Raw genomic sequence first — 11,924 nt, forward strand, 5'->3', positions numbered from 1 at the left:
CTTCGCCCAACAATGGAAAGAGAAAAAAACGCCAACTAAGGAACAAGTAATTGGCAAAATAATGGAATGTGCCGAAATGAATAAATTAACATTAGAAATTAATGACAGAGAAGATTCTGATTATTACAGCGTATGGGACAAGTGGTACGGGTGGTTAGAGAAGAGGAAATTGAAATAAAAAGGAGAGAGACCAGAGCAAGTACAAGAAATAGTAAAATGAAATAGAAAGAGAAGATGTACTGTGGATGGTAGGAAATATAATAAGGCAAGGAAAGGTTACATGGGTGAACAAAAGACATGACTTATGTATTTACTAATTTATCGTTAAAGATTATTATATATATATACACTAAGAACGATATGAGAACATAATGCTTTATACCATGTAACTGGTTTGCAATGATTATCTATATAATGTACAATATGTAAATTGTATTTATTTCCTTTTCCATATTATGTAACCGGATGGACAAAAATTGTATTATTATAATTTCTTAATAATAAAACAATAAAACTTAAAAAAAAAAAAAAGAAACTTTATTTAAGCCCAAGTTGTAAATATAGGCATCCTACCACATAACAGTAGTATTTTTTTTCCTGGGGGGAGGAATAAATGTCTAACTAAGCAAGTTTATACATTATTTCACAGCTATTATATGTATGCAGTTCTTGATTCATTTACTAGCAAAACTGCAGAAACTCTGAAGTCAGGCATGTCCAACCTCCAGGCTACATGTTGCCCTGGACAGCTAGTAATGCGACCCCACAAGATCATATTTTTAATACTATTATGGCATTTATATATGTTAACTATATATTTTTATGCGGCCCAAGACAATTCCTCTTCATTCATTGTGGCCCAGGCAAGCTGAGAGGTTGGGCAACCATGCTTTAGGTCAGTGTTTTCCAAACTGTGGTCCTAGGACTTTAATTGCTAGCAATTAACCTTGAGTTATATCCTGCCTTTGAAGCTGGACATAAAGGCAGCTGCCTGGCGACTAATGGTCATTAGGGGTTTATAATCCAGAATTAGTTTGTCTAATTTCCTTTTAAAGTTGGTGGCCTTTACCATACTTTATAGAACTGAATTCCATACTTTAATGAAGTTACACTACCAAGAAGTACGGTAGCGTTATTACTCTGTCCGAATCGTTTTGTGTTGGATGATCCAAGTTTTATGAAAAGGAAAATAAAAACAAAATTCTGATTTTGGATCCTTGCTTCTGAGACTTTGAATAAGACATAGGTTTTTTTTTGTCAGACACCCCTTTTTGATGTGCTTTTACTTTACTCCAAAGCATGTCTCTGTCTTTTCCTCTTGGCTAATAATGTTTTCCTTCCTCTTGCTGGGATATCTTGACCTTCCATCATCTTCCGCAGAAGGCCATTGCAGTTGCCCCATCTCAGTCTCTGGAGGGGGAGAACCCTCGGGGGGATCTCTGGCCTGCAGTCCCCAAAGCCTGACGTCATCCTCTGGCTTCTACACACACAACGCCTACGACAGCTGCAATGGGCATTCCCCACCTGGAACCGCCAGCCATCATGTCAGCCCTGACTCTGCCACCTCCGGCTTCTCAGGATCGCTCTTCTCTGGATCAGCCCTCTCAGGCATTTCTAACCAGCGGGAGCGTGGTGGGCTTCTCTCACCCAGCAGTGAGTACTTACTCCAACTTTGAGGGGAGGCAAAGAGAAGTAAGCCAAGCATTGTTAAACACCCCAGCTTCTTCCCACCTTGGAAATTACAGGCCACAATCCATCAGCCATTCCATCCCCTCCCTTCTTAACCAGTCTTTCTTAAAGTTGTGGTAGCACATTATCCCTGAATTAAAACTCCTCCTTAGCTCTGATTTCCATGTCACGGTGACCCTCCCCCCAAAATGATACTAGAGCAGCATTTCCATTCTAGAGAGGAGGTTCGTGTGCTTTTATTGCGATTCCTCACAATGGTTCTTGTTTGTTATCTCTGTTCTTTTCTACCATGTCTGGGCAGCTTTTGGCACTTCTGAATTCTTGGTGAACCCTTTGGAACCCCAAAACGCCGACAAGATCAGAGTGAAGATTGCAGATCTGGGCAATGCTTGTTGGGTGGTGAGTAATTCGTGCAGATCTTTTCCCCCTCCCCAATAATGGTTGCTGCCTTTAGGGAATGGAAAATTAGGGTTGTGTTGCAAAGGGTATCTGGCTTGTTTAGGAAGTTACAAGATGGAAAGTCATGAAAATTCCTATAGGAAGAATAAGGAAAACTTTTACACTGAAGTAGGGAAATGGAAACAGAATAACAGAATTGGAAGGGACCTTGGAGTCCCAACCCCGTGATTAAGGAGGAAACCCTATACCACTTCAGACAAATGGTTGTCTGAATTAGAAAAGCAGGCAAAGCGCGGAAGATCGCTTCGCTCGCAAGGGCCGTATTGGGGCTGAAAAACAGCTTTAAAAGGACAGCTGATTGTTGGAGGGAGCTCCAGTGACTAAAGCAGGCAAAGCGCAGAAGGGGTAAGAGAAGGCAGCAGCTGTTCCGGGTAACCATTTTGGGCACCACACATCGCGTTTTCAGCCTCCAAATGCATCACGTTTTGGAGCAGCGATTGGCGGCAATGTGCTTTGGCGATCCCCGCAGCCTTGAAGGGCTCTCAAATGGAGAGTTTAGAGGCTGAAAATGCGATGCACGGAGCCCCACAACGAGCCATTGTTTGTGGCAATCTGCAGCCAGGAAGAGGACGCGTGGAGACCAAAGGGTGGGGGCCGGCGGGTGGGCAAGGTTACATTCGGAGTATAAGATGCACCAAAATTTTCAGCTTCTTTTAAGAGGGAAAAAAGTGTGTCTTATACTCCAAAAAATACAGTTCTTGGAGGCATAGAGTTGAATTTCTATCTTTTCTCTAGTCAATAAATTGCTGTATACAACAGAAACAACACAGTGGAAAGTTACATGTTTGCAGAATCCAGAAATTCATGATTTTATTAACTATATATTTTACCCTTATTCTAAAAAGATCAGGATGATGTATATGAAAATACAGATAGACCTTGGTTAACAACTACTCCTTCAGTGACAGTTCGAAGTTCCAATGGTGCTGAATGAGTGGTAGTTATGACTGGTTCACAAAGTTCCGACTGTCCCAGCAACCCCATGACCACATGATTGTAAACTGGGCACTTGGCAACCACCTTGCACTTAGCAATGGTTGCAGTGTCCCACAATCACATGATCACAACTTGCAATCTTCTCTGCTGAATTTCCACAAGCAAAGACAATGGGGAAGCTGGCAAGAAAGGTCACAAATTGCTTGGGTAAGTCTCCCCCACCCCACGCATCTTTCCCCAGCCCTTTTGCACTCATGCTACACACCTCCCTGGCAGTGGTGGGTTGCTCCCGGTTCGGCCAAGCCGGTAGTGGTAATGATGTGAAGTCACCGAACTGGTTCTCTTAGACTGAGAGCTGGGCACTCCTGCCAGCCCCCACTTTATTCCTACCTTTATTCCTTTTTTTTTTTTTTTTGCCCAGCTGATAGGTGCGGCAGAGTTGATTGCTGCACCTCAGCTGGGTAGAAACTTAACACGCTTGCGCGGAGCGCAAAATTGGTGCCAGTGGTGGGTTGCTCCCGGTTTGCACTGGGAGCTCCCGGTTCGTAAGAACCGGTAGTAAAAAATTCGTAGTAGTTCGGAGAACTGGTAATAAGATTGGCTGGCCGTGCTCCTGAACCAGTCCCCAGCCCAGTCACCACTTGCTTACCCCGCCTACCTTATCAGAGGCTCTTTTTTTTTTTTACTTTTAAAAGCATTTTTTCTACAACCTCTTCGACCAAGCATGCCCGCGGCGATTACGCACAAAGCACGTGTGTGAAGAGAACCGGTGGTAACACCGGTTGGAACCCATCACTGCTCCCTGGCCACCTGAACTCAAGCCTCACTGCACTCATATTGCACCTCCCTGGCCATTCGGGTACCCTCTTCCTCCTGGCATCAGCAGCCTCAAACCCTACTGCACTCACGCTGCTCCTTCATCACCACTTGCACATTCTCACACCGCCCTCCCCCAGCTCCTTTTCATTTGCACTATGCCCCCCTCAAGCCATTTGCACGTACACAGCCATTCGCACACAACCTGGCAGCAGCCACCCCAAGCCCCACTGCACCTCCCCTTCTGCCTTCATCCCATCTGCACTTACACCCAGACTCCCCTGCCCACCCATCCACCCTTGCAGACCTTGAGATTCACTGCAGTTGTGCCATGTCTCCCCATCCATTCTGATACCCACTTGGCAGCAGCCATCCACAGCCCCACCACATTTGTGCCACACCTGCCCAACAATACACCCCGCCCCTTTGCTTCTTCTCCCGCTCAGCAACAGCCATTTCCCTGCCTGCCAGCCTGCTTATGAGTCACCTGGCACTTGCAATATCCTGCCCGTTTCCCCACTGACTTTGTTTCTTGGAAGCCAGCAGGAAGCTGTGAGGGGGTGCTTCCTTAACAACCCACTATCCTTGCTTAACAGCAGCAATGGAGACTACAGGGATTACCATTACTAAGCATTGTGGTCATGTGACATACATTACTACCACATTGCTTAGCAACAGAAATTCCTGGTCCCAATTGCTGTAGTAACAATCATGATCTTATATTTCTTGAGAATGAGGATGGATGGATGGATGGAGATATATATGTATGTATGTATGTATGTATGTATGTATGTATGTATGTATGTTTTCTGAGGTTTTCGCGGGTGTTTGTATGTAGGTCTTTGGTTATTCGGGTTTTCTCCCGCGTAAAATTGGAGGTGTCTTGGCAACGTTTCGACGAAGTCTCATTCGTCATCTTCAGGCTGGTGTTTTCGGCTTCGTGCTTCTAGGAGCAATGTGTGTGATCGCAGCTGTTTCTTCCATATATATATATATATATATATATATATATATATATATATATATATATATATATATACACTAATACCATGTTTCCCCAAAAATAAGACCCTGTCTTATATTTTTTTGAACCCCGAAATAAGTGCTTGGCCTTATTTTCAGGGATGTCTTATTATTTTGGGGTGCGTGGAGCAAGACGGGGCTCCTCTTGCCGTCTTACCTGATTTTCAGCTCTGTCTCCCTAACCCTAACCAGAGGAAATGGTGGGGACCATGTGCGCATGTGGTTAAATATTTTCAGGGAGGGCTTATTTTCGGGGGGAGCTTATTTTAGCACATGCACTCAAAAGCCCGATTGGACTTATTATCAGGGAATGTCTTATTTTAGGGGAAACAGGGTATTAATAGCTGCAGTATCCGAAATATTTTTGCATATTTCTGCTTTACCCCATCGGCATTTAAGATCTTTTTTTTTTAATCTTTTTAAAATAGGTGGGGCAAACGTTGCCCAGTGGTTGTAGTTCAGAAGCCATCCTTATATCTAGTTAACTGTTAGATCTATTGATCTAATTTGCTAAGTTTGTATAATATTCAAAATATTGAAGTAGCCACGCTGGCTGGCTTCGCACAACATAGTAGGTTTGTTTGTGGTTGGCTAGTTTGTAGTTCAGTACGTCATGTGGATCTGTGGATTTGACCACTTTTTGGACTCCCAGAATTTTAAGCAGTCTGAGAAATTCAGGGAATTTAAGTCATATAGCTGGAGGAGTCCTGGTTGGTGAAGATTGACATAAGAAAGTTTACTTTATGATCCAGAATTGAGCCAAGAGTTTTTTGGCTCACATTCATGAACTTGCTGAATGCTTTTCACAAATTCTGCTTTTGCCAAGATAATGTAAGCTGTGAGGCATCGTTGTTTTTAGCTTCATTTCCAATTTTCTAAAACAAATGCCTTGCAAGGTGTTTTGTTTGTTTGTTTGTTTGTTTTGCTAACTTCCACTTTCTAATTATATTGCCAGGATACACTAAACCACAATGTAACCAACCATATTGGAGCCTAATCTGTGATTTGTTGATTATATGAATTTAGCCCAGGTGATAGATTTATGGCTTGCTATCTCTTGGAAGCCAGACAATTGGGTTAAGTAAACCGCAGTTCAATTAGCTGTAAATAATTGTTGTGTCAGCCCAGCCCTTGAATCTATCTTACTAAAAAGAACAGGGAGACAGAGAATTGTTGCAGAACAGTGCCTGCAGATGGAATAAAAGCTTATTGAAAAGAGAGATTTTCTGCCTCAGCATTCAAGTCAAATTCAAATTGGGAACTAGACTCTGTCTTTTCCACATAAAGAGCTGTCTTTTATTTTGAGACTAAATGGGATTTGTCTGTTGTTGTTTTTTTCTCATTATGCTGTGGAGGAAATTTCATGACGAATCACAGTTTTCCCCTAACCTTAAGCATTCCATGCCTTATTTTACTGAAAGGATCCCAAATGTTTCTATTTTCTTCAGTCCCTCAAAGTTCAGGTAGAAGGTGGCAGATGTAACATATTAATGCATTGATAGCCCAGAGCGCAAGAATTACATGAAAGCCATTTGATACCATGAACAAGGTGGGTTCTGTTCCTGGGAGAATTACTTTGTGGGTGTACATTAGGGTGGGTAAGCTAAAAATCTTGTAGGAGGAATTAGACATGGCAGGAAGAATATTTGGGTCATTGTTTGAAAGACTGTTTGTCCAAGAGTTGAAGACGAGGATATATGCTAGGCACATACCAGAGATGGTTCTTCATTCTCTTCGTAATTTCTTTAGCACAAACATTTTACAGAAGACATTCAGACTCGCCAGTATCGGGCTTTGGAGGTCCTGATCGGTGCTGTCTATAGCACTCCAGCTGATATCTGGAGCACAGCATGTATGGTAAGTTCTCTTCTTCGGCTTCTTTATAACTTTTATGCCAAATTCTGCTGACAGTTGCTTTTATGCAGAATAGATTTTTAATTCCAACACATTTTTTAGTGCAAATTGCATCTAACCATCGGCTGACATATTTTTCAAGTTCTGCTGTGAATTCCCTTGCAACAACAAGTAATTTTGTCACCTACTTTATTATCCTATAAACAGCTAGCTCACAGTTTCTTCACTTCCCTGTGGCGGTTGTGATAATAAGCAAACTTGTTTCAAACTGAGTATGTAAATGTTAGGTTGTTGCTTGTTTGTATTTATAAGGTAATAACTTTGCATTTAAAGCAGTAAAACAGAACAAAAGCCCTTACCAAATCCTACATTAATTATTTTAACCACCCAAAACCAGTAGGTAGGTTTTCCCTATACTTCAGAGACAGGTAGATAACCTTAAACACACAGTAAAGAATTTTGAAAGTTTCTTGTGATGCTTTAAATGATGATTAAATGATGTGTGTGAACTGTATGTTTAGGAGTCACAACCCAGATTAATCACCTGAAATCTTTTGTCAGTAATCTGATGGGGTGACATACCACCTTCTGCTGCCAATGAGTAGCATGTTGCTGATCCCAGCCTTAAGCTAACTATGTAATCACATTTGCTGAAGCAAATTTTAGATGAGTAATACGTAAAATCCAGCCCACAAATAATGCCAGTGCAGTCCTTTCCCTTGTAGATTTGTGAACGGATTTTTAGGGTGTGATGAAATAAACATTTAAGCACTACTTACTCATAACTCTCAACAAAGAATAGGTTGAGAATTGGAATCCTGAAAAATGATTCATTTGAAATATCATGGGTTCTAGGGAAGGGAAGTTTTCTTTTAGCTCCACTGTATTATTATCTCCATTCACAAGATAAATTCCCTCCCTCTTTTATTCGGTAGGCTTTTGAGTTGGCAACTGGAGACTATCTCTTTGAACCTCACTCTGGAGAAGATTATACAAGGGACGAAGGTAGGGAACACTGGCCGGTTGAACTGAGGAGGGTGATGAGTGTGGAGTAGTGTTTCTCGATCGTGGCATCTTTCAAGTCCTTAATGGACTAAAGGGGAATTCTGGGAGTTGAAATTCACACATCTTCAAATTGCTAAAGTTGAGAAACACCGGTGTGGGGTGATGCTGCAGATTTTTGTGAAGCAAGCTGGAACACTGGAGGGTTATGCTGAGAAAGTGACTGGACTGACTTTGAAATCATGGTCATGACAGGGAATGCTGAGGAAACAATTTCAATGTGGAAAGGGAAAGGGAAAACCCATATCGCTTTGAATTGGGCAGGTAAAGAATTCTAGGGATACGTTAGTCCAAGATCACTCCATATTACTTATCCCAGGAGTCTCCAACCTTGGCAACTTTAAGCCTGGCGGACTTCAACTCCCAGAATTCCCCAGACATCTTTGCTGGCTGGGGAATTCTGGGAGTTGAAGTCTGCCAGGCTTAAAGTTGCCAAGGTTGGAGACCCCTGCTCTGGAACATTCTCCTTCCTGAGATCAGGATGGCCCCAGCCAACCCTGCTGGCCTTTTGGAAGGCCTTGAAGACCTGGCTATGTACCTGGGTTGGGAGCCACAAATGTGTGAAGGGCACCATTTCCTGGCTATGTTGACACCAATGGATTATAATATCTCTTGGCTGCTATTTGTATTTTTTGTATTGTATTTTAACCATTCCAATTTTATTTTTTTATGATTGTTCACTTCCCACTGGTTTGAGAGGCTATACAAATTGAATGAATAAATACTTCCTATTGCTACCAAAGAGAAAGTTCTTTACCTGACATTAATTCTTTTCTTCCGTTTTGAATACCCAGCCAGTTACTCAAAGATGTAGAAATAGCAGGCCCATCTCTTGGGCTTATAAATCCCAGAATCCCCTGTATTCATAGCTTGTAGCAGAGTTGAGCGGCCCCTCCAAATGGGAGCTCATGGCACTAATGCTTTTCTTCTTTCAGATCATATTGCCCACATTGTTGAATTACTTGGTGATATCCCCCCGCACTTTGCTCTTTCGGGGCGGTACTCGCGTGAGTACTTCAACCGGCGAGGTGAGTTGGAAAATGTAACATATGGAGGGGGACCTTTTAGAGGAAACGTTGCTCCAATGCAGGCGTGTTCAAAGTTTGTTTAAAGGAGAGAGAGTTGAGAAAGGTCAAGTTCTCCTGAACAAAAAACCAGGCACAGAGTGAAGGTTGAAAACACTTAAAGCTTTCTGGTGAAAATAGTGGTTTACCTGCTTGCAGTAAATTGCATGAAGGTTGCAATGTTTATTGTGGTGAGATCCAAAATGAAGTTGCTTTCATGAAGAAGCAGCTTGTAAACCTTTATATCATGGCTGTATGTCAGTGCCTTTAATATACAACCACATTCTCCATCGATGTTCTCTTGTATCTACCTTGTACACGTATGGCCTTATGAACTTAAAACATGTTAGGTTTGCTGCTGATCACTGTCAACACAGTATCAGCTGAGACCTTTCCAACTTTCCCATTTGTTTGCCTTTCTTGCTAGGGGAACTACGTCACATAAAGAACCTGAAGCACTGGGGACTATACGAGGTCTTGGTGGAGAAATATGAGTGGCCTCTCGAACAAGCAGCCCAGTTCACAGACTTCCTGTTGCCCATGATGGAATACATCCCAGAAGACCGTGCTACAGCTGCCCAGTGCCTCGAGCACCCATGGCTAAACTCTTAGGGACAGACCTTGCTAAAACAAACTGATTGATGAAGTAAGGGAATTCTGGCCCACGTGGCATTTCCTGGCTCGTGGTATAGCCCGCTTTGCTGGAGTGATGGATGTGGGGAAGAATGTTTACTCCTCTTAGTTCCAAGATTGGAGACTCTGGCTGATTAAGCTAGAGTTCGTATGGCTGTCCTGGAATCCCACACATCAATTTATGGCTACTTCTGAAGCACAAATGAAAGATGACCAGGATTTCTTGCCCTTTTTTCTTCTTTTGTTAGCATATGCCTTCTTGGTTGACAGTGGCCATCGTCTCTAGGTGCCATTGAGATAATGCTGTTTGACTGTTTTTAACCAGTTCTGAGATTTCTTTGTTTTTTTCTCTCTCTCCCTTTTAAGGTATGTGTTTAAAGGTTCCCACTCTTAAAAACCAAATGAGTATGACAGAAAAGTAATTTCAGAGGAATGGGTATGTGCAAGGTGGATGGTGAATTGGATGTACCTGAGAGTTGGAGCAAGAAGCTGGAAAGAGCTGCCAACTCTTGTTGTTGGAAGAAAATATATCCCCTCCCCTGCCTAAATTTCTATTTTAACTCCAAGAAAATGTGGCCTTTTTTTGAGCAACAATTTATACAGGTGAATGAAATTTTGTAGCATTACATGATATTGATGTAGAAATTTAAGTGGAAGTATGTAGCAGTATGAGAAAACTCATGGAAAAAAAAATAGAACTACATCAATAGCAAAGTGGGAGAGGAAGGATTCTTATTCCAGTGGGTTCTGAATACTTCGATAAAGTTTTCTGGCATTTTCTGGGAAGATTCTCTAAAGTTTGATCAGCAGCTGAATAAACAGAAGGATGTAATAGTATTCCTCCTCCTTCCAGGAGCATTTATGGCCCCTTTCCATATTATTAGACTATAGCCCCCAATATGCATGCTTTTCACTAATCAGGGGTTGCATATCTGCTCATCATTTGATATCTTGAGAAACTCAATTCAAAAAATAAGTTGTGGTTGGAAAATTTTTTGAAAGATATGTAGTAAGAATTTTTTAAGCAGCCTGATTTTTCTAATATGCCTTGTGATGTCCAATGTTGTTTTTACTTCTATTCTGTTTCATTTCCTTTAGCCCATTTTTTTATCCAACTTTTGAGATGGTTAGGAATAGAGAATAATCCGTTATCATTTGCAGGATTGGGGGGGGGGATCAAGCTAGCTGTATGTGTGCGGTTAGTGTGTTTTCTTGGCAGATGTTTGGGATTGTTCACATTGTTGCCATCTTGGGCTGCTGTTGCAACTCCTATTCTGATTTTCAATATTTGTGCTTAGCAGTTTTTTTTTTCAAAGAAAGAACAGCTGCTCATAAAAAGCTTTTGAGCAAAATTATTCAAGCTACTTTGTGCCTTTACAATGGAGTCTACCTATTGTTTGCTGGATGCACTGAATAGGGAAGGGAAGAAAAGTGAGAGCTGTTACATATAAAGCCTCCCCCCCCCCTTTCCACTCCCAAATGTCCTGGAAAAGGAATGCAAAAGAAATAAAGACCTGGAGCCAGGCGTAAAGCCAAACGTCCTTTCCTTTTCCTAGAGACATTCTGTTGAAGCTAAGTTGGGATTCCTGTTTCTGTGGAAACTAGATTCAGCTGTCTTGAATCTGGAGTCTGTGGTATGAAGCTGGAAGTAAAAGAAGTGGTTCTGATTCTTCTGAACACTCCAGTCTCAACCTGGGGCAGTGAATGGGGAACATCTGGGTGAAAATACTGTTTATACCAAAGTTGTGTTGCCCCAGAACCAAACCCAATGAAAGCGAGACAACTGTTTTCTTGCACTGTTATCTCCCCAATGAGAAGCCATGGCCTTGATTTAGAGGTGTCCCATGTGTGCCAGTGTTGGGGGGGAAAGTATGCGTGGAAGTGTTTTGAATGCTGTGCTGTTACAGGGATTGAATTCAAAAAACATTTTTTCATTAAAATATTTGCAATAACTTTTGAATCTTCCTTTCTTATGGACAAGCTGTAACAGGGATGGGAACAGAAATGGGCCAGTTTGCATGGAAGTTGAAGCTAGCAGTTTTGATACACTTTTAAACTGGCCCTGCTCAACTATCTATTTTAAAAATCCATGCTTTCTGCAGCAGGAATATTACTTTCCTTTTAAATGAGAACAGCTCATTGAGACAGTAAGACTCAGAGTACCATGTTTGAATCTCCATTCTGCCAATAGCACAAGAGGTAGGCAAATTAGAAAATCTATATTATTCATACGTTGGGGGGAGGGGGGAATGTATTGTAGTAAAAGCTCACTTTTATTTTCTAAAACAAAATAATTATAATTTTTGTATAAAAATGACAAAGGGCACTCGGTCAACATTCATAGATTCAAAGATAACAGCAGCAATGCCATTTTTGCAATGTTGCCCA

At 41.7% G+C, this 11,924-nt stretch overlaps 1 protein-coding gene across 6 annotated transcripts in view; it reads left to right on the forward strand.

The window, feature by feature from the left end:
- SRPK3 (SRSF protein kinase 3) overlaps positions 1 to 11,488 on the forward strand; it is a 42,504-nt gene extending 31,016 nt beyond the window's left edge. For all 6 annotated transcript variants that reach the window (XM_087888632.1, XM_034434159.3, XM_034434158.3 and 3 more), the window contains 6 exons: positions 1,381 to 1,653; positions 1,991 to 2,088; positions 6,673 to 6,780; positions 7,713 to 7,782; positions 8,775 to 8,867; positions 9,331 to 11,488. In XM_087888632.1, the coding sequence (XP_087744758.1) occupies positions 1,381 to 1,653; positions 1,991 to 2,088; positions 6,673 to 6,780; positions 7,713 to 7,782; positions 8,775 to 8,867; positions 9,331 to 9,515 (827 nt within the window). In that variant the 3' untranslated portion in view covers positions 9,516 to 11,488. The remainder of the gene's footprint in view (positions 1 to 1,380; positions 1,654 to 1,990; positions 2,089 to 6,672; positions 6,781 to 7,712; positions 7,783 to 8,774; positions 8,868 to 9,330) is intronic.
- Positions 11,489 to 11,924: the final 436 nt, after the last annotated feature.

The sequence above is a fragment of the Pantherophis guttatus genome, chromosome 2 (genome assembly GCF_059756535.1).
Source record: "Pantherophis guttatus breed Tessera chromosome 2, ASM5975653v1, whole genome shotgun sequence".
NCBI classification, from domain to species: domain Eukaryota; kingdom Metazoa; phylum Chordata; class Lepidosauria; order Squamata; family Colubridae; genus Pantherophis; species Pantherophis guttatus.